We start from the raw sequence: 21,927 nt of genomic DNA, 5'->3' as shown, positions 1-21,927 counted from the left end.
TGTGCGCTAGTGCAGCGGCAGAGGCCGTGCCAACCCGCCCCTGCCAAGAGGGAGCATGGCTCTAAGCCCAGCCTTTCATCTCCCCCAAGCCAGAGCCCAGCCCAGTAGCCCAGTCCCTGAATGGAGTTTAGATTAGCCTAGACTGGGAGCTAGTCCCCGCCCACCGGCCCCAGCTAGCTAGTCCAGGCTCTCCAAGAGCTCTTACCATGGTGGGTTCTGCCCTAAGGCCTAGGTCAGAGCCCAGCTAGGCCAGAGCTTGGTGCCAGGGTGTTGCCGTGGTTCCCTGCTCCTAGGGCGGCACCCTGATTCCAGCCCAGCTCTCCTGTGCTCCAGCAGCCCTGTCTAATGCTCCCCCTCCAGCCTGTACACACGGCCCTCAGCCTCCGCCCCTTTGTTGCCCTCCCGGGACCCCCACCCTTTGCCTATGCCTAGGCCTGCTGGCTCCCTCCTTTCCCCATCTTCTCCCATGTAGCCTCCAGGTCACCCCGTCTCCTCTCCTTCCCTGTGTGTGCGGCCATCTGGGCTTCTCTCATGCTCTCTGCTCCCCACACCCCCAGCTCACTCTCTCTGGTTGGGGGGGAGGGGTCTTTTTTGTTCTGTGCATGTCTAGCTCTTGCCATGTGAGCTCCTTGCTTGGTCTCCCTGTGCATGCAGCTCATTCAGCCCGCCTCACCGTCCTGGGTGTCTCTCCTTGTACACTTTTCTCTGTCTAGCCCTGTGTGCCCGGGGGTGGCGATGTCCTTACTGCTGAGCGCGTCCATTCTGGGTGTCACAGTCTCTCCATGTGTGACTACAAGCATCTCTGTGGAGGGGTCAGAGCGTGCACACACCTCTCTGTGCACACAAACATCTAAGTGTGTCCATCCCCGCACATATGTCTGAGCGCTCCTGTCTGTGACTGTGTGTCACTAACCCTCCCTGTCCCCAAGTATGTGTCTGTTGTGTGTGTCACTATCTCTCCCCCTTCTGGAGGTGTCTGTCACACACATGTGCACTCACAGACACACCCTGTTGTGACAGCCTGAATCACACGCTCGCTCTCTCCTGAGGAATCCTATTGCCATTCTCTGACCTTGCCGCCTCCAGCCCGCAACACTGCTGAGAAAGTTCCTGCTGCCCTTCAGCTCTCGACCTAGAAATATCCCAGTGACTGGAACTGCGTGCTGGGATCCAGTAGCCGAGTGCAGGCCCTTTATGCAGCCACAAGCCTCTGCTCCCCGAGTCCCTCCAGAGTAGCTGGGCTGCAGGAGCTGGCAGGAAGCTGCTCTCCTCAGCTCCTCACAGGTTTCATAGCCTGGAGACTTTCCCACGGGGTGGGGGGCCTTCTCCGTCCTCCAAACTCAAGACAACATTTTCTGCCCTAAATCAGATACACCCTGGTCAGAGCACGAGCAGAGCTGAGGATGGCAGCTGATGCCCGTCTTCGCGCAGAGGGGGCCCCGCCGAGCCTGCAGACCCTGCTCCAGTACAAGCACGGAGCCCACGGATGAGATCGGGGTCCTGGACCACTGAGGGCTTGCACCCCCGATTCTCCACATGCCACAGCCAGCCTCTTCTGCCAGGAGATTCCAAGCCCGCGACAGGGAGCAGCAATTGGTACAACCTGCCTCCTACTTCTGAGAAGCCAACTCCCCCCTCACCCAATTCCGCACAGTGGTACAGTCGATTCCTCGCTCGGGAGACAGGCTGCAGCACCTCCACCCGCTACACACTCTGGGCAGGGTCCGGCCCCACACCAGGGAGAGTCTTGGCCCCTAGGCCCCAGCATGCTGCTCATTAGACTAGCAGGTGGCAGCAGTGTGACCATGTCCCCGTCCTCCCCTGCACCCCTCCTCCCATAACCACCCCCTGCACCCATCACCTAACTCTCCTCCTACCACCCCATCATCCCCCTACTCCAACCACCCCTGACCCACCTTCACATCATCCTCTCATCCTTTATCTATCCTCCAGCCACCCCCGACCTATCACTCTGCCTTTCCTAACCCCATCATCCCACCCTCCTCCAACCACCCACTGCACCCAGACACCCAGTATCCTGCCACCCAGCTCCAACCATCCTAACACCTATATCCTGTCACCCTCCTCCAACGTTCTTCTCCTCCCATCCCCATGCCCCTCTCAGCAGCTCCCGCCCTGTTCCACCCTCCTGCAAACATTGTTGCCAAACCCCCATCCTCAAACTCTCCCACTGCTTCTCACCCCAGCCCCCTCCTGCTCCCGTGTGCCTGTCTTATCACCCTCCACTCCCCATGCCAACCCCCTCCCTGCTTCACCTTCTTCCCGTTCCCTCCTGTCACCCCATCCCACTCTGTTCCCCAGCTCTTCACCCTCCAACCCCCTGCCTTTTCATGCATCCTCTCGCCCATGGCCCTTTCCATCGCTGCGGTGGCTTGCATCTCTCTCTCAGTGCTGAGAGCCCTGCACTGGGCACAGAGTCCCACGGAGCCAGCTAACCAGCCTGCCCCGCGAGTGCCCTGGAGAAAATAGTCCTGCACTGGACTTCTGGGAGGGAGAGGTCTGGTCCCCTAACTGTCCCAATATTTAAAGGGAACTCAATGCATGCACACGACCGAATTTACTCCCACGACCCTCGCCCTTCTTGGGCATGCTGTTTGCATGCCCCCATGCACTAGCAAAGGCTGTGTCCTCCTCTGCATTGGTAGTGGGAGCTCACTGGCCCTCTTACCAGGGCCATAGCATAGTGTCCATAGCCATCCACCAGCCTCCTGCCAAGAGAAGCCCAGCCTGGCCCAGCCCAGGGGAATCTCCATGACCACTCTCTCCCAGCTCTCTGTCCACGGCTGATTTCTCCCTAGCCAGGCTTCTAGAACTCTGCCCATCACCCAGCATCTGACTCCCCTCTCCCTGCACAGCTGCTGCTTCCCCAGCATGCTCTCCTGCCTGCCCTTCTTCACATCCGGCCTCCTCTCGCTTCAGCCAATGCCCCAAATTTGCAAGGTCCCTCTGGCGCGTGGCTGCATCGCCTCCTTCTGTGGTGTCGTTATACAATTAGTGTGATTAGTGCCAGCTCTCCCTTCCCCTCAGTGTCATTAAGGAAAGCAATCCAGAACAACGGGCCCCTGGGACGGTCAAGCAGAGCCCTGTCTGTGGCCTGAGCCCAGCATCAGAGGCATGGCACTGGAGGTAGCGGACCAGAGCCCCTGCAATACAGCACTGAACTGTGGGGTTTGGGACTCAACGCATCCTTTACGTGGCATGCTGTTTATGTCTATGTGGGTTCAGTCCCCAGGGATCTCCAGCCCCTGCATATGGAACGTACGTATGGTATTATCGTCACTCAGCCAGGACCCTGGGTTCCCAGACTCCCCATCACACCAGGAGGCTCTGCAAAGCCCTAGGATCTTGATCACTAATTGCAAATTCTGGCTAACACTGCCTTGCTCATCCCCTCCCCCCTCCTGTTGCCATGGCAGCCACAGCTCCAGTCTCTCCATCTCTCCAGCACAACGTCTTGTCTGCCCTTGGCAAGCAGCTCCATCCAACTGGAGCGTCCTCCCCACAACCAGCTCCCCAGCTGCAAGGATGGGATGGGGCACACTGTCCCCTGTCCCCCACCCCAGCCCAGAGAGGGACTCCCTGTACCCTGCCCCCCACACTCCACTGTGTGGACTGACACTCTGTATCCTGCCCCCCCCCCGAGAGGGGAGAGACACCCTATAACTGGGAGCGCCCCACAGCCCCTTAGCCCAGAGGGGGAAGGGGTATGGATGCCCTTGTCTCCTGCCTTGGACAGGGCGAGAACCTGTAATGGTCCACACATTGCAGGCAGAGGGGAATCTGCTCTCACTCACACACCTCGCCAAGCCTGTTACATCCCACACCCTAGCTCCATGGGGCAGGGACGCTGTGTAGCACTCTGTGCCTATGCAGGGGTGGAACTGCCTCCACACACGCAGGAGGAAGAACCAACCCCTCTACCCTGAACCCTGGCCAGGAGAGAACTCTCATTAACTGGATCCTCTGCTGGGGAAGGGGAAGAGGCCCAGGCCCCCTGGCACTTAACCACCTCGTACAGAAGGGAGGCATGCGGCTACCTGATGAGCAGAGGAGACCAGCACCTCACTCTGTAATCTGGAGGGTGGCTGTCTGGCTGCACATTTACAAACATGAAGCGCCACCTACGGGAGAAGAGGGAGAACAGGACAGCAAGTTGGTTCAGCGCCAGGCTGAAGGGGGAAAGGAAATCAAGGGCTTGGGGAAGTTACTGTGCAGCAAGCCAGAGTGTGACTCTACAGCACGCCAGCTTGTGGCAAGTTGGTGCACTGTGGATTCACACCTAATTTGCCATGCAGTAACTTGCCCTCCAAACAAGCTCCCAAGCAACTGCAGTTACTTAGAAACAGATCTGACCCTCAGAGGCTGGATCCAGATTGGAAACAGGATTGTCCCAGAGTTCAGGGCTGTTTGCATGAAGGGTTTTGGCTTAGGCTCATCTCTTCTCCTTGTGGATCACCTGAGATCAAAATGTCTTGATGTCCAAAGGGGTTTATAACTCACCAGGACACTGGAAAAGGCCCAGAGGCTTGAATGCTGCAGCAGAATTTGCTACGTTACCAGTTTACACTGTCCAGGCAAGGCTCCCAGCTTGGTGAGGTGCTGGTAGATCATCTAATGACTACCACTTTTCAAGTCTTGGGTCAAGCCCTGAAAATCACCCTGGTTCACAGATCAAGGCCAGTGACCCAAACAGGCAGACATTGGAACATTATTTGCACTAACCACTCTACAAATCCATCCACCAACAGCCTGAAGATAGTAATGGGAACAGAGAGAACCCACTGTTCCATCGGCACAGAAGCTGCCAACTCATGGCCTGCAGAGCTAATCCACTCTGGACCCAAGCACCCGCCACTGCAAGCAGCTCTCCTCCAACGTCAGAATACAACAGCTGGGTAAGGGAGGAACTCATTGAGGCAGTACAATTAAATCTAACTGGATGGCATTAGCCACTCCATCACACATGATAAAGCACTTATTTGGGATACTCAAGCCACACCCTGTGGATTGGTGTATGCCCTTCTTAGTTGTTCTTCCCTGGTTTTCAGCAGCTGTGTCCACTGCTAACAGAAATTATCAATGTTGTCTGCAGGGTAGCCAGGCTTACAACTTCCCTGAAGAATGCATTAGTCCAATTCTGAAAGCTTGAGGCAGAAGAATTCTCCCACTGTTGTTCTGGGTGCAGCCTCTCATTCCTGGGCAAAATCACTGGGGAAGTGGTGGAAAACAAGCTCCAACATGGGGAACCTACCAACATCCTAGATGCTTGGCCAGTGGGCTTCAGGCCAAGTCACAGCATGGAGACAAGCCTAGTGGCACAAACAATTATCTTCCACGGGCAACGGACAGAGGTTACATCTCAATGCTCATGGTACTTGGCCTCTTCAGCTTATGACACAGCTGATCACAATGTACTGCAGAGCTGTTAACATGACATAGCTGGTGTAGATGCGGCACTGTGATGGTTACAGTCATTCCTCTCCAAGAGGACCCAAAGAGAAGTAATAGATAACTACTTCTCTTCCAATAGAGCCCTCAGCACAGAATCCTACCGGGATTTATCTTGACCCTGATTCTTTTCAATAGCTATGTGAGACCATGTAAAGAGGCAGTGAGATGCCAAAGACTCTGCTGCCAGCAAAACCTGGATGATGCACAGTTGCACATCATCTTTTCCAAAGATGCAGCCAACAGCATCTCAAGGGTATCGCCATGCCCAAAGATCAGCATTTAGATGAAAAGCAGCTGGCTCAAAGCCAATGGGGGTAAGACCGAAGGGGAAAAAGACGGAAGAACTGGTCCAGGAATTCTCCTCCCCTACACTGTGGGCATCTGCCCCCATTCGTTAAAGTGGCTGGAAGCTTTGGGGTCCTGTTCAACTTGGCACATGGCCTAGAAAACAAGATAACGTCAGCAATTTTGTTCAACATCTTTATTAATGATCTGGATGATGGGATGGATTAAACTCTCAGCAAGTTCGCAGAGGACATAAACTGGAGGAAGAGGTAGATATGCTGGAGGGTAGGGATAGGGTTCAGAGTGACCTAGACAAATTGGAGGACTGGGCCAAAAGAAATCTGAGGAGGTTCAACAAGGACAAGTGCAGAGTCCTCCACTTAGGACGGAAGAATCCCATGCACTGCTACAGGCTGGGTACCGACTGGCTAATCAGCAGTTCTGGAGAAAAGGACATAGGGATTACAGTGGATGAGAAGCTGGATATGAGTCAGCAGTGTACCCTTGTTGCCAAGAGGGCCAATGGCAGATTGGGCTGTATTAGTAGGAGCATTGCCAGCAGATCGAGGCAAGTGATTATTTCCCTTTATTTGGCACTGGTGAGGCCACATCTGGAGTATTGCATCCAGTTTTGGGCCCACCACTACAGAAAGGATGTGGACAAATTGGAGAGAGTCCAGCGGAGGGCAATGAAAATGATAAAGGGGCTGGGGCTCATGACTTACGAGGAGAGACTGAGGGAACTGGGCTTGTTTAGTCTGCAGAAGAGAAGAGTGAGGGGGGATTTGATAGCAGCCTTCAACTACCTGAAGGGGGGTTCCAAAGAGGATGGAGCTCGGCTGTTCCCAGTGGTGGCAGATGACAGAACAAGGAGCAATGGTCTCAAGTTGCAGTGGGGGAGGTCTAGGTTGGATATTAGGAAACACTGTTTCACTAGGAGGGTGGTGAAGCACTGGAATAGGTTACCTAGGGAGGTGTGGAATCTCTATCCTTAGAGGTTTTTAAGGCCTGGCTTGACAAAGCCCTGGCTGGGATGATTTAGTTGGGGTTGGTCCTGCTTTGAGCAGGGGGTGGACAAGATGACCTCCTGAGATCTCTTCCAACCCTAATCTTCTATGATATGCTCTGGAAGGGGTGTGTGATTGAGCAGCAAAGTGCTGACAGCATCTGCACAAGAGCCCCACAGTGGAGGTAGAGATGGAGCTGTCAAGACATAGGAAGCAATTGGGAAACTGAGGCCACAGACACTTGAGATGTCAGACCCTGTGACACCCAAAGAACAGGGGTGTCACACAACTATGGGGTCAGTGCAACTATGTTCAGAATCTCTTATGTCCTCGTTGAAGGTAAAATGGCTGGAGAAGTTTGCATGGGTGGGGGGACACCGAGACTAGTATCAGATCAGACTCCCTCTGCCCAGCTGCTTACCAGTCCCTTTGAAAAATCTCTGCTATGCCACTTCTACCTGCCAGATTCCTACCCCCAGCCTTCCTTGCCTGTCTCCCTTCTCCTCTCGCCCCTTTCTGCTGGGTTGGATCATGGCTGTAACGGCCCTGGGCTGCAAGATAACTGGGTACAACGCACCCATTGTAAAATTCAACTCACCCCTTAAATCTGGGCTGATTATGGACTAGAGATTGCCCTCGGCCCCAGATGCTCTGTGCTTCTCCGAAGGTGGATAGCAGCTGGGTAACTGCTCATCTGATGTAGTGTCTGCATAGCTGCTCCTGGCCCTGGGGAAAGGGTGAGGATTAGGGTACCCCTGTGCTCTAGCAGCTCCTTGGGCTGCTTTACCTTACACCAAGGACCAGAATTTGGGGGTTCCAAGGATAGTCGTAGTCGTCCCCTCCCCCTGGAGCCAGGCCAAGTGCAGCTTGGGCACAGCATCTGTGCTTTATGGTTTTCCATAGACATCTGAGCCTTGTTTACAATGAGGAGCATGGGACAGACAGACAGACAGACGTCCGGTTACCAGCAGGCACAGCTGACCATCACTTCCCCTGGCAGAAAATATGGCAGGCTCCTCACTCAGCATGATCTATCTGGGATACAGTGAAAAGTCAGCAGGCAGTACTTCTGCCCCTCCTTAGCTGTGTCCCTGCAGCACAGGCCTCAATCCTGCTTGGGATCTTGCACGGGCTGCTTAGTACTTTGCCAAGTGACTGTCCCAGGCCCCTCCATACAGCTTGAGATCCCTACATTGGGCCTCTTGTTTCTTACTCTCCTGCTTGGAGCTGGTGCCCTTTAAGTCGAGAAGCAGGACAAGACGTGGAGACAGCAGATCCATTCCTACTCTTGGTTACACCCACTGCGACCCCCCTGAAAAGAGCAGGCTGTGTAGAGGTCAGTGGGAAGAAGGTTTGGCCCAGTGTCACTAGAAAAATGAAACTTCCCCCATGTGGGGTTGGTGTCAAAGCTGGCAACAGAGCCATAGGGCACTAGCTCCAGAGCGAGACGCCCTGTCATAAGGCATTGCTACAACACTGAGGGTCCCCAAGGAGAAGGGATCTCTGGGTGAGGAGACAGAAGTAAGAGCCCTGGGGCTGCTGAGAAAAATTGAGAGTCGTGTAGCGGAGACCTGGTCTACACTAGGAAATGAAGTTGGTAGAACCACATTGCACAGGGGTTTGAAAAATCCACACCCTTGAGTGACGCAGTTAAGCCAACCTGAGCCCCGGTGTAGACGGCATTAAGTCAATGGATTGCCTACGCCAGGAGTTCTCAAACTGGGGGTTGGGACCCCTCAGGGGGTAGTGAGGTTATTACATGGGGGTTGTGAGCTGTCAGCCTCCACCCCAAACCCTGCTTTGCCTCCAGCATTTATAATGGTGTTAAATATAGAAACAAGTGTTTTTACTTTGTAAGGGGGGTCACCCTCAGAGGCTTGCTATGTGAAAGGGGTCGCCAGTACAATCATTTGAGAACCACTGACCTACGCTTTGAGCACCACAGCAGTGTTTTAAGTATAGACAAGCCCTGGGAGAAAAAACTCCAGGGGAGAGGCCAGACAGCCCAAGAAGAGCTCAGGAAGTGGAAGAGAGCCCAGGAATACTGGGAGAAACTGCCTGGAGATAAGAAGGCAGGAAGCAGATGGGTGGGAGGGGGGAATCCCAGAGGGATGCAGAGAAACTCCATTGGCCCTGGAAGTCCTCATGCGGGAGTAGTTACACCGGAGAGAAACAGGTCAGGCAGCACAAGCTGCAGGACAAAACACAAATGGTCTCCCCACCTCTCTGGGTGAACAGCTTCCTGCGGAGGGCTCTCAAGCAGCTGTGGCAGACACAGGCAGAGCGCTAAGAGCTCTCCAGACGTTTGCCCCTCCAGCGGAGCACTGATAGGCCAAAGGAATACCATGCCAGCCAGCAGCTGAGAGCCAGCGTCTCTCCACACAGCCCTACAGCAGACTATTGCTGCCCAAAATGCTGAGGTGGATCTTTGCAAAAGGCAATCCATTCCTGCCTTACGCCTCCACCTTTGCTTCCCAGAGTGCACTGTCTGTACGCTGGAAGCAGGCAGTGCAGAGCAAACCGCAGAAATTGATTCAGCACGTGGCGGCATCACCCCCTTGGTAGCCATTAGGAAAACAAACAGCACTTACTTAGACAAACTAACCGCAACAAGAGAGAGGTGGTAGAAGAGTGGTGTGGCTTTAGCATAGGCTTGGGAGCCAGGAACTGCCAGCTCTGACACCGACTCACCACACGATCTTGGGGGTAAATCTCAGCTCTTCTCTGTGCCTAGTTTCCCAGCTGTGAAGAGGATGACACTGACACTGGGTGCTGTGTTAGTCAACATGTGTACAGTGCTTGAATGATATGTTCTGACACACTGATAAAGGGGAAAACAGGAAGCTATGACTCCAATAACTGCCCTCTCGTTGCCTGCCATCACGAGTTGAAACGAAAACACTACCAGCAAATTAGCTCCCCCATCTCCTAAAAGATGGGCTCTGGGGGAGAACCCCTGGGCTACCAGGACCAACACCTGGTCAAGAACAGCCCATAAACGGACATTGCCTTTCCTCCCAGATGGGCTGGGGATCATGTCACTGACCGCAGTCACCATTACGTAGTGCCCACTGCACAACAGCACCGCTCCTGGGGTCCTTCCCTGAGCCCCAGAGGGAGTGTGTGGGAAACCAGGGAGTGTGGATTCCTTCATCCATAATAGCTCTGGATAACTTCCTCCCCACCCCATTTCCTGCTGGCCCAGCTCTGCCCTGACCCTCTCGTGACACATGCTCATGAAAGCGGGAAATGGGTTATGCTAAGAGGCTACTTGGGGGTGCAGGGAGGTTTGGTGGCCGGGAGTGGGGGTCAAGTCCAGGAAGATGCTAACACAGGATTGTGAGATTCTGGCTGCTGAGCAGACAGGCAGTTGCTTGTCAGCGGGGAGGGGTGTGGTGGTAGCAGGAGGTCTCTGCAGCTGGGATGGGGGCTCTTGCTCTGGTTCTTATCACAGGCTTTGGATAGGCCTCTCTGCCATGATACCTGCAGGACCATTTAATGATGGCTATCATTGCGGCCAATCGGATGAAGGTCCCAGCAGACCCGGGCCTCCTGCTTCCCAGCTTGAATAGCCTTGGTTCCCTGTGTAACTCAGTATCAGGGCCATCTCGTGATGCTGCAGTGGGGGAGGAGACCACAAGCACCCCCAGCCAGAACACAAACAACTGCAGTGACATCACAAAGGCCTCTCAAGGCCAGCCAGCTAACGGTACAGGGCCTGTGCTAGCCCACCACGAACCATGTCCACTTGGTCTTACCAGAGTTGTTTTACCCTGTGAATCCCTCTTCCTGAGCCCCTGGACGTTCCCTCCGAGCGTGAGTTCGGCATTCTGAATGGCCTCCTTTCCTGAATGCTCTGGCCTGGGTTCAAGTCGATTGACTAACCCAGGCAGACCGCATGCCTCTTTCGGGTGGGCACACACATCCTGCCTTCAACGACTCTGATGGAGGTAGCTTGGATCACTCACCTTATGATGGAGGCCAGGGGCAGTCCAAAGCTGTCCTCTGAGCGGCAGGGGCTGTGAAAGCCATTCTTCCCCCTTCTCCCCCGCTCCTCTTCCCGCTCGCTCCAGGGGGCATCAGTGGCAGAGCTGGTTCCGGAATCTGGCTCCAGGTGGGCCAGAGGGGCAAAATTCTGCTCAATCAGCTTGGCGCTGTCTCGGATCTGGTCCTGTATTTCTGGGGTGAGGTTTGGGAGGTCAAAGGTGAAATAGGTACCACGGGTACGGGCTGGAGAGGAGAGGACGTCAATGGAATCTAGGCTGGTGTAGGATGTCCCCTTGGCTCGATGGGACTCCATGATGCTCTCAAAATGCTTGCTGAAAGAGTCCATCCCATCCTTGGAGAGGCTGTGTCCCAGAAGGAAGGGCACTGGTGACTTGAGCAGGCACTGTTCATCTCTGTCCACGATCCTGGCAGGAGGGGAGAGAGAAAGAACAGCTGGTCAGTGAGGAGCATAGAACGCGCACTCCTTGCCCTCTGCTAGCCCATTGGTTCTAAATTCATCTGCTACTGAGACCGATAACTGGGAAGGATAGCATCTCCTCGGAACCAATACAGGACCATAACCCACTGGGGAACCAGGTTACGGGGAAAAAGCCTGGCCAGTCAGATAGGACATTGCACACGGTGACCCACATTGGAATCTGATGGTGCTCTGGATGCACGTGCCAATTAATACAGCACAGACTTTGTTCCCCTCCAGGGGCTCATCCACAAAGACCAATGACTCCACTACTGCAGCCAGACTTGGTCTATTGGCTCAGGCAGTAACGGCTCATTCTCTTAGACACAGAGGTCCTGGGTTCAGATCCCATTGAGGACCCAGCCCTAGAATCATAGAATAACAGAGTTGGAAGGGACCTCTGGAGGCCATCTAGTCCAACCCCCTGCCTAGAGCAGGACCAATCCCAACTAAATCATCCCAGCCAGGGCTTTGTCAAGCCTGACCTTAAAAACTTCCAAGGAAGGGGATTCTACCACCTCCCTAGGTAACGCCCTGTACCCCATGATCAGATCTGTAATGGGATACAAAGCCTTTCTCCCCTAGGTCACTGGTTTGAACCCAGTCCAGATCAGAAGTGATCAAAAGTCATTACGATCTGACAGTGTGGTCTGTTAAATGACATAGATTGCAGCTAGCCAATCAAATTGAGCATAGAGCAGTAAGCAGCTTTCCAGCAAAATGAACACAAATCCACTTCACTCATAAAAGTACAAACAGAATCCGAAAACCAATCTCAGCTGATATGCTGCCATCAGTTTATTAAAGTAAAGGGAAATTACTTTAGGCCATGCTGGTTTCCAATTGGCTAGAGCACAGGAAAATTTATCCAATCAGAACGCGTTCTATCCCACTGCTAGGTTATTGGACACCACGAACACATTTTCATTCAGAAGACTTGGAAAACTCATTGTCTAAATACCTGCTGTCTCACTGACTGAATGTCATTAATTCATTAACCTGCTCAAAACACAACTCTGGTAATCTCACTAGGCCAACCTCTCCATGACTTCAGGGGGGGTTGCCTAAGCAAGCAGTAGGTAAAGAATGGAGAAACCCAACCTTAGATAGGATCGTCTCCACTTCTGTTGTGCAGCGGTACTTGGATGCTCAAATGTCGACCATGTTCCACCCCATAGGTGGCTGCGTTTCAGCGGTGGGTGAAATGACTGCTCTACATGGTAAAAATCAGTCTGTTATATTTTATGGAGGCCTTTGTTTCCCCCAAGAAGAAAGATGCCATAGAAATGTAAATTCCCTATCATTATAATTCAGGAAGTGTACTATGAAATCAACTTAACAATGCCTGGATCATTTGTCATTAGAGTCCATCTGGAGTCCCATGTGCTGTTCCAGGGGCCGAGGATTATTGCTGTGAATGGGATGCAGCATAGGGCAGCAGCAACAGCACCAGGACAGAAGAAATATCTGTTAAGGGAGCTGGGCGGATTCTCACTGGAAAAGCAGAGGTCAGGGACGTGACCTACATCAGGTTATGAATTAACAGATGGGCTAGATGGGGATGGTTCCCACACCCTGCTGGGGATCAGAGCAGAGGGGCACCATCTCAGCAAGACATGGGGGAGAAGATGGGAGCAGAGCACAGACTGTAATCAGGCTCTTGCGCAGAAGCAAGGACAGGAAACAAACCATTTCCAGGTGCCAGTCACACGCGCTAGGGCAAGAGACCCAGAGAATCCTTTCCAGAAAGGGAAGGGATCATGGGAGAGGGGAAGGAGGTAAAGGACAGTAGGGGCAGCACTGCTTCTGGAGGGTCTTCCCTGTGCTTCTGCCTCGTTAGTGGTCCATACTGACAGATACAGGCCCACTGAACTAGCAGGATGCAAACTCTCATTGCTGTGATTGTCCCAACTATACCCACTTCAAGGTGTAATTACACAAGGGGAGAGAGCTGCGGTTTCAGCATCCCCAGCACTTTCAGCAGCATCCAGCTGGGGCCTTCCCCAGCTGCTGTGTCTCTGCACGCCCCCTTCCTGGGACAGCACACAGTCTCCAGCTGGAGTCAACTCCAGACACAGAGGCAGCACACAGTCCCAGGACTGCCTCCTGCTTTGTATGCAGCTCCTCTGCTAAGACAGTCGAGGGCCTACTTCACCTTTTATTGCAGCTCTTCTCTACACCACTGTCAACGGATTTTTTTCTACAAGAGGACCCCCTCACCCCTCGCAGCCCCATCCTGCCAGAGACAGTGCTGGTTAATTCTGCCATTTAGCACCTACACCTGGAACTGACCCTTGATCCCAGGCTAATTAGGAACACATGCATTGCCACAAAAACCAGGCCTCTGGCTCATTTCTGCTACTCTACTGTAGTTTGAAGTTCCTAGCAATTATTTTTTGTAAGCAAGTCTCATCAATTTGCTGTCCTCTTCCTTTAGCAGATCTTTAATAAAAATACACAGGAGTGAACTCATTGGACTATTCACTCCCCATCATTATGGGCCAGAGAAATCAACAGGGTCACTTGCAAAATAAGGTGTAAGGTATCCAGAATCTGGCCCCGATCATCACACATACAGATTTCAATGGAAGTTAGGCACCCAAATATCCTTTAGGATCTGGGCACCTGTGACTCGGTTTCCCATCACTGGGGCTCTAATTCAGCAAAGCATTTAAGCAAATGCTTAAGTCCCCTTGGAGCCAGTGTAATCACGTTTCTAGTTAAGCACATGCTTAAGTGTTTTGCAGAATCATTGCTTGCACCTGTTTTTAATTCATAGGACTTTGCCTCTCACTCGGTCGTTATTTACGGTCCTTAAAGTGAGGCATGGCATTATGGGGCTCCCTGGGTATTGGATCTTAGTCATTTCCAGAGCAAACCTGCTCCATGTGCAAGTAAAAGATGGTTTCCCCACTGACTGCCAGGCCTGCAAACTCACCTGGGATCTGAGTCAAGCTGGGTCAATAATGCTGATGGTTCTGCAGGCCAAATTCTGCGCTTGGTGACACGTGTACAACCCCACATGAGGTTTGCACAGGTGCAACTGATTGGAACGTAGCAAACAATTCTGAGGCACAGAGTAGAATCCAGCTCCCTCTTTTAACTGCGAGCATGCCTGCATTGCAGGCAAAGGTGTGACTGCAGCACGGAAGGGTTAGCTTTGATTTAGCTAGCTCAAATAACAATAGCAGTGAAGTCATGGTAGCTCCGGCAGCAGCATCGCTAGTTACTCCGGGTCTCTCTTTGTCGGCAGAGCTGCATCTACACTGGGGTTTTTGTCAACATAGTGACGTTGCCACACCCCTGACCAACGTAGCTATCCCTGTATAAGCTTTCAGTGGAGACCAGGCCTCAGGTTTGTCATTACAGTCGGCAGAGCTGAAGATCCCCCGGGAGCAGATCGGCTGAGTAAGAAGGTGCCCTTTCTCCAGTCACTTTTCCTCTCTGGTTAGCTTGTGCTTTCCTTTCCCCTTTGCTGACCAGCCTGCTCCTGGTTAGCCATGTGCTCCTGGCTCTGGCATTTGTCGTCCCCTAAGGAAAGTCCCCTCTATTGTGACAATCATTGTAACCACACAGTGCTCGCTGATGTTTGGGGGAGCATCCACCCTAACTCTCCCTTGCAGAACTACTCCAAACACCTATGGCCAGATTTCTTAAGGCTCCAAGAGATGCAGGTAGGTGTCTAGTAGGGTTTCTAAGAGAGCCAGGTACCTAATGTTCATTGTTTCCAATGGTAAGGTAGAGGCATTTTGAAAACCCCACTAGCTGCCCACCTGCATTTTTAGATGACTAAGAGACCTTTACAAATCCAGCCCTTAATAACTTCCATAGTGGCAGCTTTCAAAACATGCTGCTCTACAAAGCAGGCCCAGAGGGATCTCAGATTGCTCCTCTCAGTCACACCCTGGTGCGCCACTCACCCGCTTGACAGGGCAATTTAACTCTGCTGCGGCATGCTCTGTACAGCTTTTGTACCTGTCTGACTATGGGGATTATTTATTACTGCTCTGGTTATCCCAGTACACCCCATCAGAAGGGGGCTCTCATTCCAGTGTAAATGTGCCTTATACCGGTAGAGATAATCCTCTCCCGCCATGGGAATAGAGGGGTTGTAACTACTCCAGTATAGTTAAAGCAGTACAACTTCTGTGTGCAGACAAGGCCTCATTGCACTAGCAGATCTGGCAACTGGAATCTCTTAACAGACAAGGTCTTGGTCCCCTCTCTGACTGGGAGGCCCGTCACACCCTACAGTAGTGGTACGTTACTGGAGGGCCATGGAAGAATAAGGCAATCAGCACGGTACAGTGATATCCACATGCTAGGAGTGATAGATTGAGTTATCCATGCAAGCGAAAATTCAGCTGGGTGGTACGATTCCACACTGGCCCAACAGGGGAGCTGTTCATTCTGGCTCCCACCACACTAGAGGAACACTAGGGAACAGAGTGGGGCTGGGGCTGGAAAGAAGAGGGGACAGCTGTGGTGTGTTTTCACTGCATGATGACTAACACGTGAGCAGCCTGCTGTGATGACACAGTGAGACAAGGTACTGTAGTTTCACCACAAGATAGACTAGGTGAGCTCATCCCTGGCGGGGGTGTAGTGCTCTCCTCATCTAGTCACCTTGCAGCAAATACTACAAGTGCCTTGGCTCCACCTAGGATTTTCCTGCGAGATAACTATCCCCTAGCTGCACCACAGACTCCCTTGGCCAGGTGTTCAGCACAGTGAGGCTGCCATCCTCTGCAGGGGGCGGCTCAGTGCATGCAGAATGGCTGTCCTCCCTTACTGTGACCAGAAAGGAGATGATTCCTTGATAAGGGGAGCAGACAGCCTGCTCCTTCCTGGGATCCGCCTGTGACAATGCTGCCTCACCGGAGACACAGAAATGGCAAGCCCAGAAGCCCCCTAGAATACCTCGAAGTTGCAGCCTACAGTTTGCTGTAGGACAGGTCTCCAAGTCCTCAGTCTTTGTCGGAACTGGAGTCATGGACCCTGGAGCCGCTCGCAGCTGACCACATGGGGCTCACGGCAAGCCACTGCATGTATAGCTCCTGATGAGACAAAGTGGGCCACAACTGGCTGGCTATCTTCACTGGCCCCAACAGCTCCACCCAGGATACTCTCCCAGTGTGCAGTCACCAGCTAGACTCTTGTGGAAACCTCATTTTGGTAAGCTCCACTTTGGCCCGGGGGCAGGAGGAAAGGAGAGAATCATCTCACACATCACACTCAGATGGACACAGCCCTTATGTTTATAAGCACAGCCGCAGCAGTGGGCAGCTGCTGGCTGTGCCTGAGGCCCATTCCCCAGCTGGGGAACGGGGGGGAAGTCAGTCCTGAATGCTGAAAGCCATCTGTGTGTCAAACTGGCTGGGTGATGTCACAGTCACCTGCCCTTACAGGATGGAGAGATTAAACTAGCCACAAGATAGAGAATAGTCCCTGTAAGAAGCAAGAGGTGGATCTAGGGCCTGATGCAAAGGCCATTCAGGTCAATGAGAAGTGTCCCACTGACTTCAATGGCCTTTGGGTCAGGCTCCAAGCTCTAGCCACTTCATGATTTGTCTCTCCATGCTCCCCTGGTGTGGCATTCATCCCAGCGCACCTGTCCCTTCCCTCATCCTACCATTACCCTACTCACACTATTCTCCACGCCTTGCTCTCACCCCATGCCATCCCCTCAGAAAGCATTTTGTGTCAACAAGTAATACGTGCAGGCAAACAATTATACCTGGCTTGCTCTTTGTATAGAAAACTTTCTCCATCCCAAAAAGCATAGCAATCTCATGTCCTAGCTATGCATAGAAAGTTAATCATCTACTACTGAAATGCAGTCCCCTCTGGGGTAGAGAACGGCAGCTGTTGGATAACACACAGCAACACTACGCGGCCGTTTAGGACAGGTAGCGAAGGACACTAACGCCCAGCCACAGGCACCAACTTTTGTCGGCGCCGGTGGGTGCTCGCACCCCCCTCTGCCCCCGCCCCAACTCCACCCCTCCCTGCCCCTATTGGATCCCTCTCCAAATTCCCATCCTGGCCCCGCCTCCTCCCCCAAGGGCACCACGTTCCTCCTTCTCCTCCCTCCCACTCAGGCTTGCCGCATGAAACAGCTGTTTCGTGGAGCAAGCGCTGGGAGGGAGAAGGGAGAAGCAGGACCCAACGGCATGCTCAGGGTAGGAGGCGAAGCGAAGCAGAGGCAGAGGTGAGCTGGGGCAGGGCGGGGTGGGGAGCTGCCAGTGGATGCAGAGCACCTACCAATTTTTCCCAATGGGTGCTCCAGCCCCGGAACACCCACGGAGTCAGCGCCTATGCGCCCAGCTGAAAAAGCTCGGGGGAATTTAGGGAGGCAGAATGTCGTTATCTTGGTTGGAATTTGACCCTTACTTGCTAGAAGGGCCTTAGGGTCTCTGATCACCCCAAGTGACCTTAGTTCTATGTCTCCAGCAGTTCCCACAGCACCTCCTGCTGACTCACCAGCATCATTGGTTTTCTTTAGCAGTTTCCCACCTGAGTGCATCACTCAATAATTCCCCTGTCCCATTCATTCCCTCTGAAGCACCTGGCATTGGCCACTGTTGGAAGACAGGACACTGGGCTAGACAGACCATTGGTCTGACCCAGTATGGCTGTTCTTATGAGTGCTGGCCAGCCCAATCCTCCTTAGCTTGTAGTACTGGACAGGACCCTAACCCAATGTGAGGATGCTCTACACAAATACACTAAATTGTACAGAACACATGTGTCTGGTTTGGGTGCTTGTCCGCAGTGTAGTTGAGAGATGATGGAGAATGGAGCAGCCCACCACAATGCACCATCTCACTCCCCTTCAGCAAACCTCACCTGCCCCCGTTCTCCTGCCTTGTCGCCTCAAACACCTCGTCATCCTCATCCATCTCTTCGCCCTGCATCCTGTTCCTCAGACACTTTCCATCCTGCTCTCCCCTGTGCTGGGGAAAGGGGTCCTCTGTCACACTGTTCCTTCTCCCCAGGGTTCCTGTGACACTTGGATTGCTCTCGCTGTCCTTCTGGCTCTCGATGGCCGAATCCCCTTCGTCCTTCTCAGCCAGGATATCATCAATGTTGGTCTCGTGATAGCATCGCAGCGGCACCGAGTCCAGATCCGTCTCTGAATACTTCACCGTCCTCCTTATGATGCCGGTTTCACAGGATCCTGGCTTCTTACTACCTGCAGGAGCCATCTCTATTTCCACCTCGATGTGACACAAGCTGCGCTCCGCCATTGGCTTCTCTGGTTCTGGTGGCAGCTGGTGGCTGGGCTTCTGCAGGGGTTTTGCCAGTGACGGAGACTCAAGAGGTGTCTGGGGGGAGGTGCCTGGAACAGAGAGATCCCAGAGCGTTTACATACAAGCAGCTGTAACCTTGTTCTAAGAGCAACCCAGCTTACACTTCAAACGAGGGAGCTGCACCTGAGAAATGCAGAGGGACCCATTTTGCAACTGCGACGTATGACCACCTCCAGCAGAGTTCAGCATGGAGCGGGAGCATAACTGGGCCCAGAGAAGGTATGAATCCAGAGGAACAAAGGTAAGAAGGGAGGTACTGGGGCAGTGTCCAAAAGGAGATTCACCTCTGCCAGCGTGTCTGAGGGTTTGGGGTGGCTAGATGTGTCCCAAACTGTACAGGTGGGGCCCATACCATGCTGGCCTACCCAAACTGGGTTTTTAACCCTGAAGCCCTCCTCAAACAGGAAACCAAGAGCTGCATCCAGCCACCCAGAGTCAGCACGGATGGATTCACTGACACCACAGTGGAGCTTAGGGGTTTGGACAAACAGACTCGGATGGCAGCAGAGCTGCTAGCCTCAGAGGGACGAGGGCCTGGCCATTTCGAGCCTGGATTTTATTAGATAGGCCCAAGCTACAGAATTTGCATCCAGCCTTTCCAAACATAAGGCTCGGGGAAGGAGGGCTTGGTTCTGGGGTGGGTTCAGTTGGACCAGGACAAAGAAAAGGCCAGCCAGAGTATTTGGATCTGGATTTAGCAAGCAGATGTCGGTCGCAGTAGAAGGCGAGGCTGTCCCTCATCCCCACCCCCTAATCGTGAGGGACCCGTTACCTGTCCCTGGAGAGTCCAACGAGCCATAGAAGAATTCCCACTTGGCCTTGGCAATGCGCTGGGCATGGGCTGAGCTCTCCCGGGAATACGCCCATGAGCCCCCCTGCAGGAATGAAAGAGCATGTCAGCTGGGAGCCTCCCGGGGGTGGGGTGGGGGCGGGGAGGAAGGACAGGGGCGGGGAAGCAGGTATGTGGCCTCTGAAGGTGAGGCCCGGCTCTCCCTCAGACACACTGGGCAGTACCTGGTCGTGGGGCTCCATGCCCAAGGGGTTGCGCAGGAGCGCCGAGATGTGCTCAGATGGTGTCCCCAGCCCGTTGGAGAGGGAGCTGAAGAGGCAGTTGGTGTTCAGAGCATGGGGGTGCCCTGCTGCCCTTCCGTTGCCAGTACTCAGAGAGGGCTGCTTGCCCACAGGAGAGCGGCTACCGGCCAGGAACGGATCCGAGGCAGAGACCTCCAGCTTCAGCTTCCGACTGAGGTGCTCCTGGAATGGGCTGTTCTGGGCTGGCGGGGTGCATGTGCTGCCAGGATGCCCGCTCACAGAGCCACATGTGGGCGGCCGGGCTGTCAGCCGCAGGCTCTCGCTTATGCCCTGCCTGCTGCCTGGGGAAGGCTGGCTTTGCATGGTGGGGCAGGAGCTCCCCTCTTTGCTGGAACCACAGTGGATGGTCTCCCCGAATTCCAAGCTGCGGCTCAGGCCGTGGGGGCTTGGCCCATTCTCCCTCCTGGGCTCGCCCGATGGGAGGCCATTGAGGGTTTTCACGCTGGCCTTTTCAATAAAGCGGAATGTCACCACGGAGCTCTGTCCCTCGGGCGCCGGGGCCACCAGTGGGCTGCGGCTGCCCGGGGAGGACAGCAAGGAGTTTTGCCTGCTTCTCAGCGGGGTGCACGGTGCTGTCACCCGCCCAGAGCTTGGGCAGTTGCCATTGCCAAAGGGGCCAGCTTCTGGTGCCTTGCGGATTAAGGAGCCGGTGCTGTTATACATGCCCAGCTGACACCGCCAGGCCTCAGGAGCCAGGCTCTTGCGCAGTAAATGGATCCTGCCCGTGCTGAGATTGGGCGTGAGGCAGCGGTGCGGGCTGGAGGCAGCGGACTCCATGCTCTTGGCGGCGGGCAGCCAGGGCCTCCGATCCAGGTTGCGGGTGAACTTCGTGGGCGACACAGTGCAGTCTCCTTCGGGGCAGAAGCGCATGACTCCCCCTGCCTGGGCCATCGCGTGGGAGGAATCAGGTTTGAAGCCAAAAGGGGCAGGGCAGGGAGGAGGAGCTTTTCCAACACCCGTGAGCTGAGAGCTCCGCCAGAGGGCGACGCATCCTTACGCGGCCCTGAAACAAAGGAAAAAACAGCAAGTTAGGGCGAAAATACAATCAGAGATACAGGAAAGGGAGAGATATGGACCGGACCAAGGCCCAGCGCTATCCTAAGCCACCAAGGCTCCCTGGCTCCCCTCACAGGGATCGCACTGGTATATAAAGGCAGAATTTGGCTCAGCTGGAGTACGAAGAGAGAGAGAGAAAACAGGGCTACAGTCTCAGAACTGGCCACCTAAATGGAATAACGAGGCAGGGCTTGAAGTGGCCTGAAAAAAGTGGGGGGCGGAAGAGGGAGAATCTGTCCTGTTCTATAAATTAAAGTAACATCACACCTACCTGACTGTCCCCCTGCCCACATCAATTTTGGCCCCAAGTCTGTTCTGCCCTCCCAGCCCCATCTCTGCTCCTCCAGCATCTCTGGGGCTGTTCTCCCCATCACCCAGGCCTGGGGGAGCTGCAGGGAAGCTGCTTCTCCCACTCCCGCAGGCTGGGTGTTGCAGAGGAAAGGCGGGAGCAGCAGAAGCACCACCTGGTTACTCCCAGGAGCAAGGGGGAAGCTGGGAGCGGAGCCACCTTGAGAGGCCGGACTCCTGTGAGAATGTGGCTGGCTCCCAAGGTCAGAGTTCCATCTGCCTGCTGGAGGAGCCCCGATTGGCTGCTCTTCCCCGGGGGGCGGGGGGAAGCAGCCAATCAGAGGGGATTTTCCCCAGGCAAAGCTGACATCTGCACCCCTCAGCAACACAGTTGGAGTTGTAGGCATTTCTTTTGCCTGCTGGGTATCCCCTCTCGACCAGGCACACTTTAAGCCCAGCAACTAGGAGCCTGTCTCATTCTAATGCACGACTTGCATGAGCAGAGAGCCACCGAGGTGAGCAATGACCTCATCTGCATGCACAACAGAGCTGGGCAGCCCTGAAAATCTGAGGGAGAGTTGAAAGAAGCAGAGAGGACGTGTGCATGCATGGGTGTGTGTGCGTGAGCAGCCCCAAGAGGAGAATTTGGCCCTTTGTGTATAAGACAGACAGTGTGAAAGAGAGAGAGAGAGAGGTGGGCATGTGGCTTGATCATCCCATTCAGTGCCAGTGTACTTGGCCCTGGGAATCTGCCCCCAAGGCCAGCAGTGGGATGCTGTCCCAGTACCCCAGGCGGAGAGCATAGGCCAGGGAGGTTAGTAGTTCTCTCCCAGCCCCTCCCTTCAGTGCAGGAACAGGACTGCCACAGGACTCCGCATCCTTTACAGGGAAGGAGTCGTAAGCCCCAGCCCTGCTCTTCCGGCATTCACCACCACCTGTGGAGCAGGGA

General features: G+C 54.0%; 1 protein-coding gene across 5 annotated transcripts in view; it reads right to left on the bottom strand.

Annotated features, from left to right (window-relative positions):
* The window catches only part of PSD (pleckstrin and Sec7 domain containing), a 107,228-nt gene that overhangs the window by 44,661 nt on the left and 40,640 nt on the right, over positions 1-21,927 (bottom strand). For all 5 annotated transcript variants that reach the window (XM_073352937.1, XM_073352941.1, XM_073352939.1 and 2 more), the window contains 4 exons: positions 19,557-20,637; positions 19,315-19,417; positions 18,079-18,571; positions 10,733-11,176 (listed from right to left, as the gene is read on the bottom strand). In XM_073352937.1, the coding sequence (XP_073209038.1) occupies positions 10,733-11,176; positions 18,079-18,571; positions 19,315-19,417; positions 19,557-20,525 (2,009 nt within the window). In that variant the 5' untranslated portion in view covers positions 20,526-20,637. The remainder of the gene's footprint in view (positions 1-10,732; positions 11,177-18,078; positions 18,572-19,314; positions 19,418-19,556; positions 20,638-21,927) is intronic.

This window comes from Lepidochelys kempii, chromosome 7 (genome assembly GCF_965140265.1).
Source record: "Lepidochelys kempii isolate rLepKem1 chromosome 7, rLepKem1.hap2, whole genome shotgun sequence".
NCBI lineage: Eukaryota > Metazoa > Chordata > Testudines > Cheloniidae > Lepidochelys > Lepidochelys kempii.
Note: the sequence above shows the minus strand (reverse complement) of the source record. Positions and strands in the feature narration are given on the sequence as shown.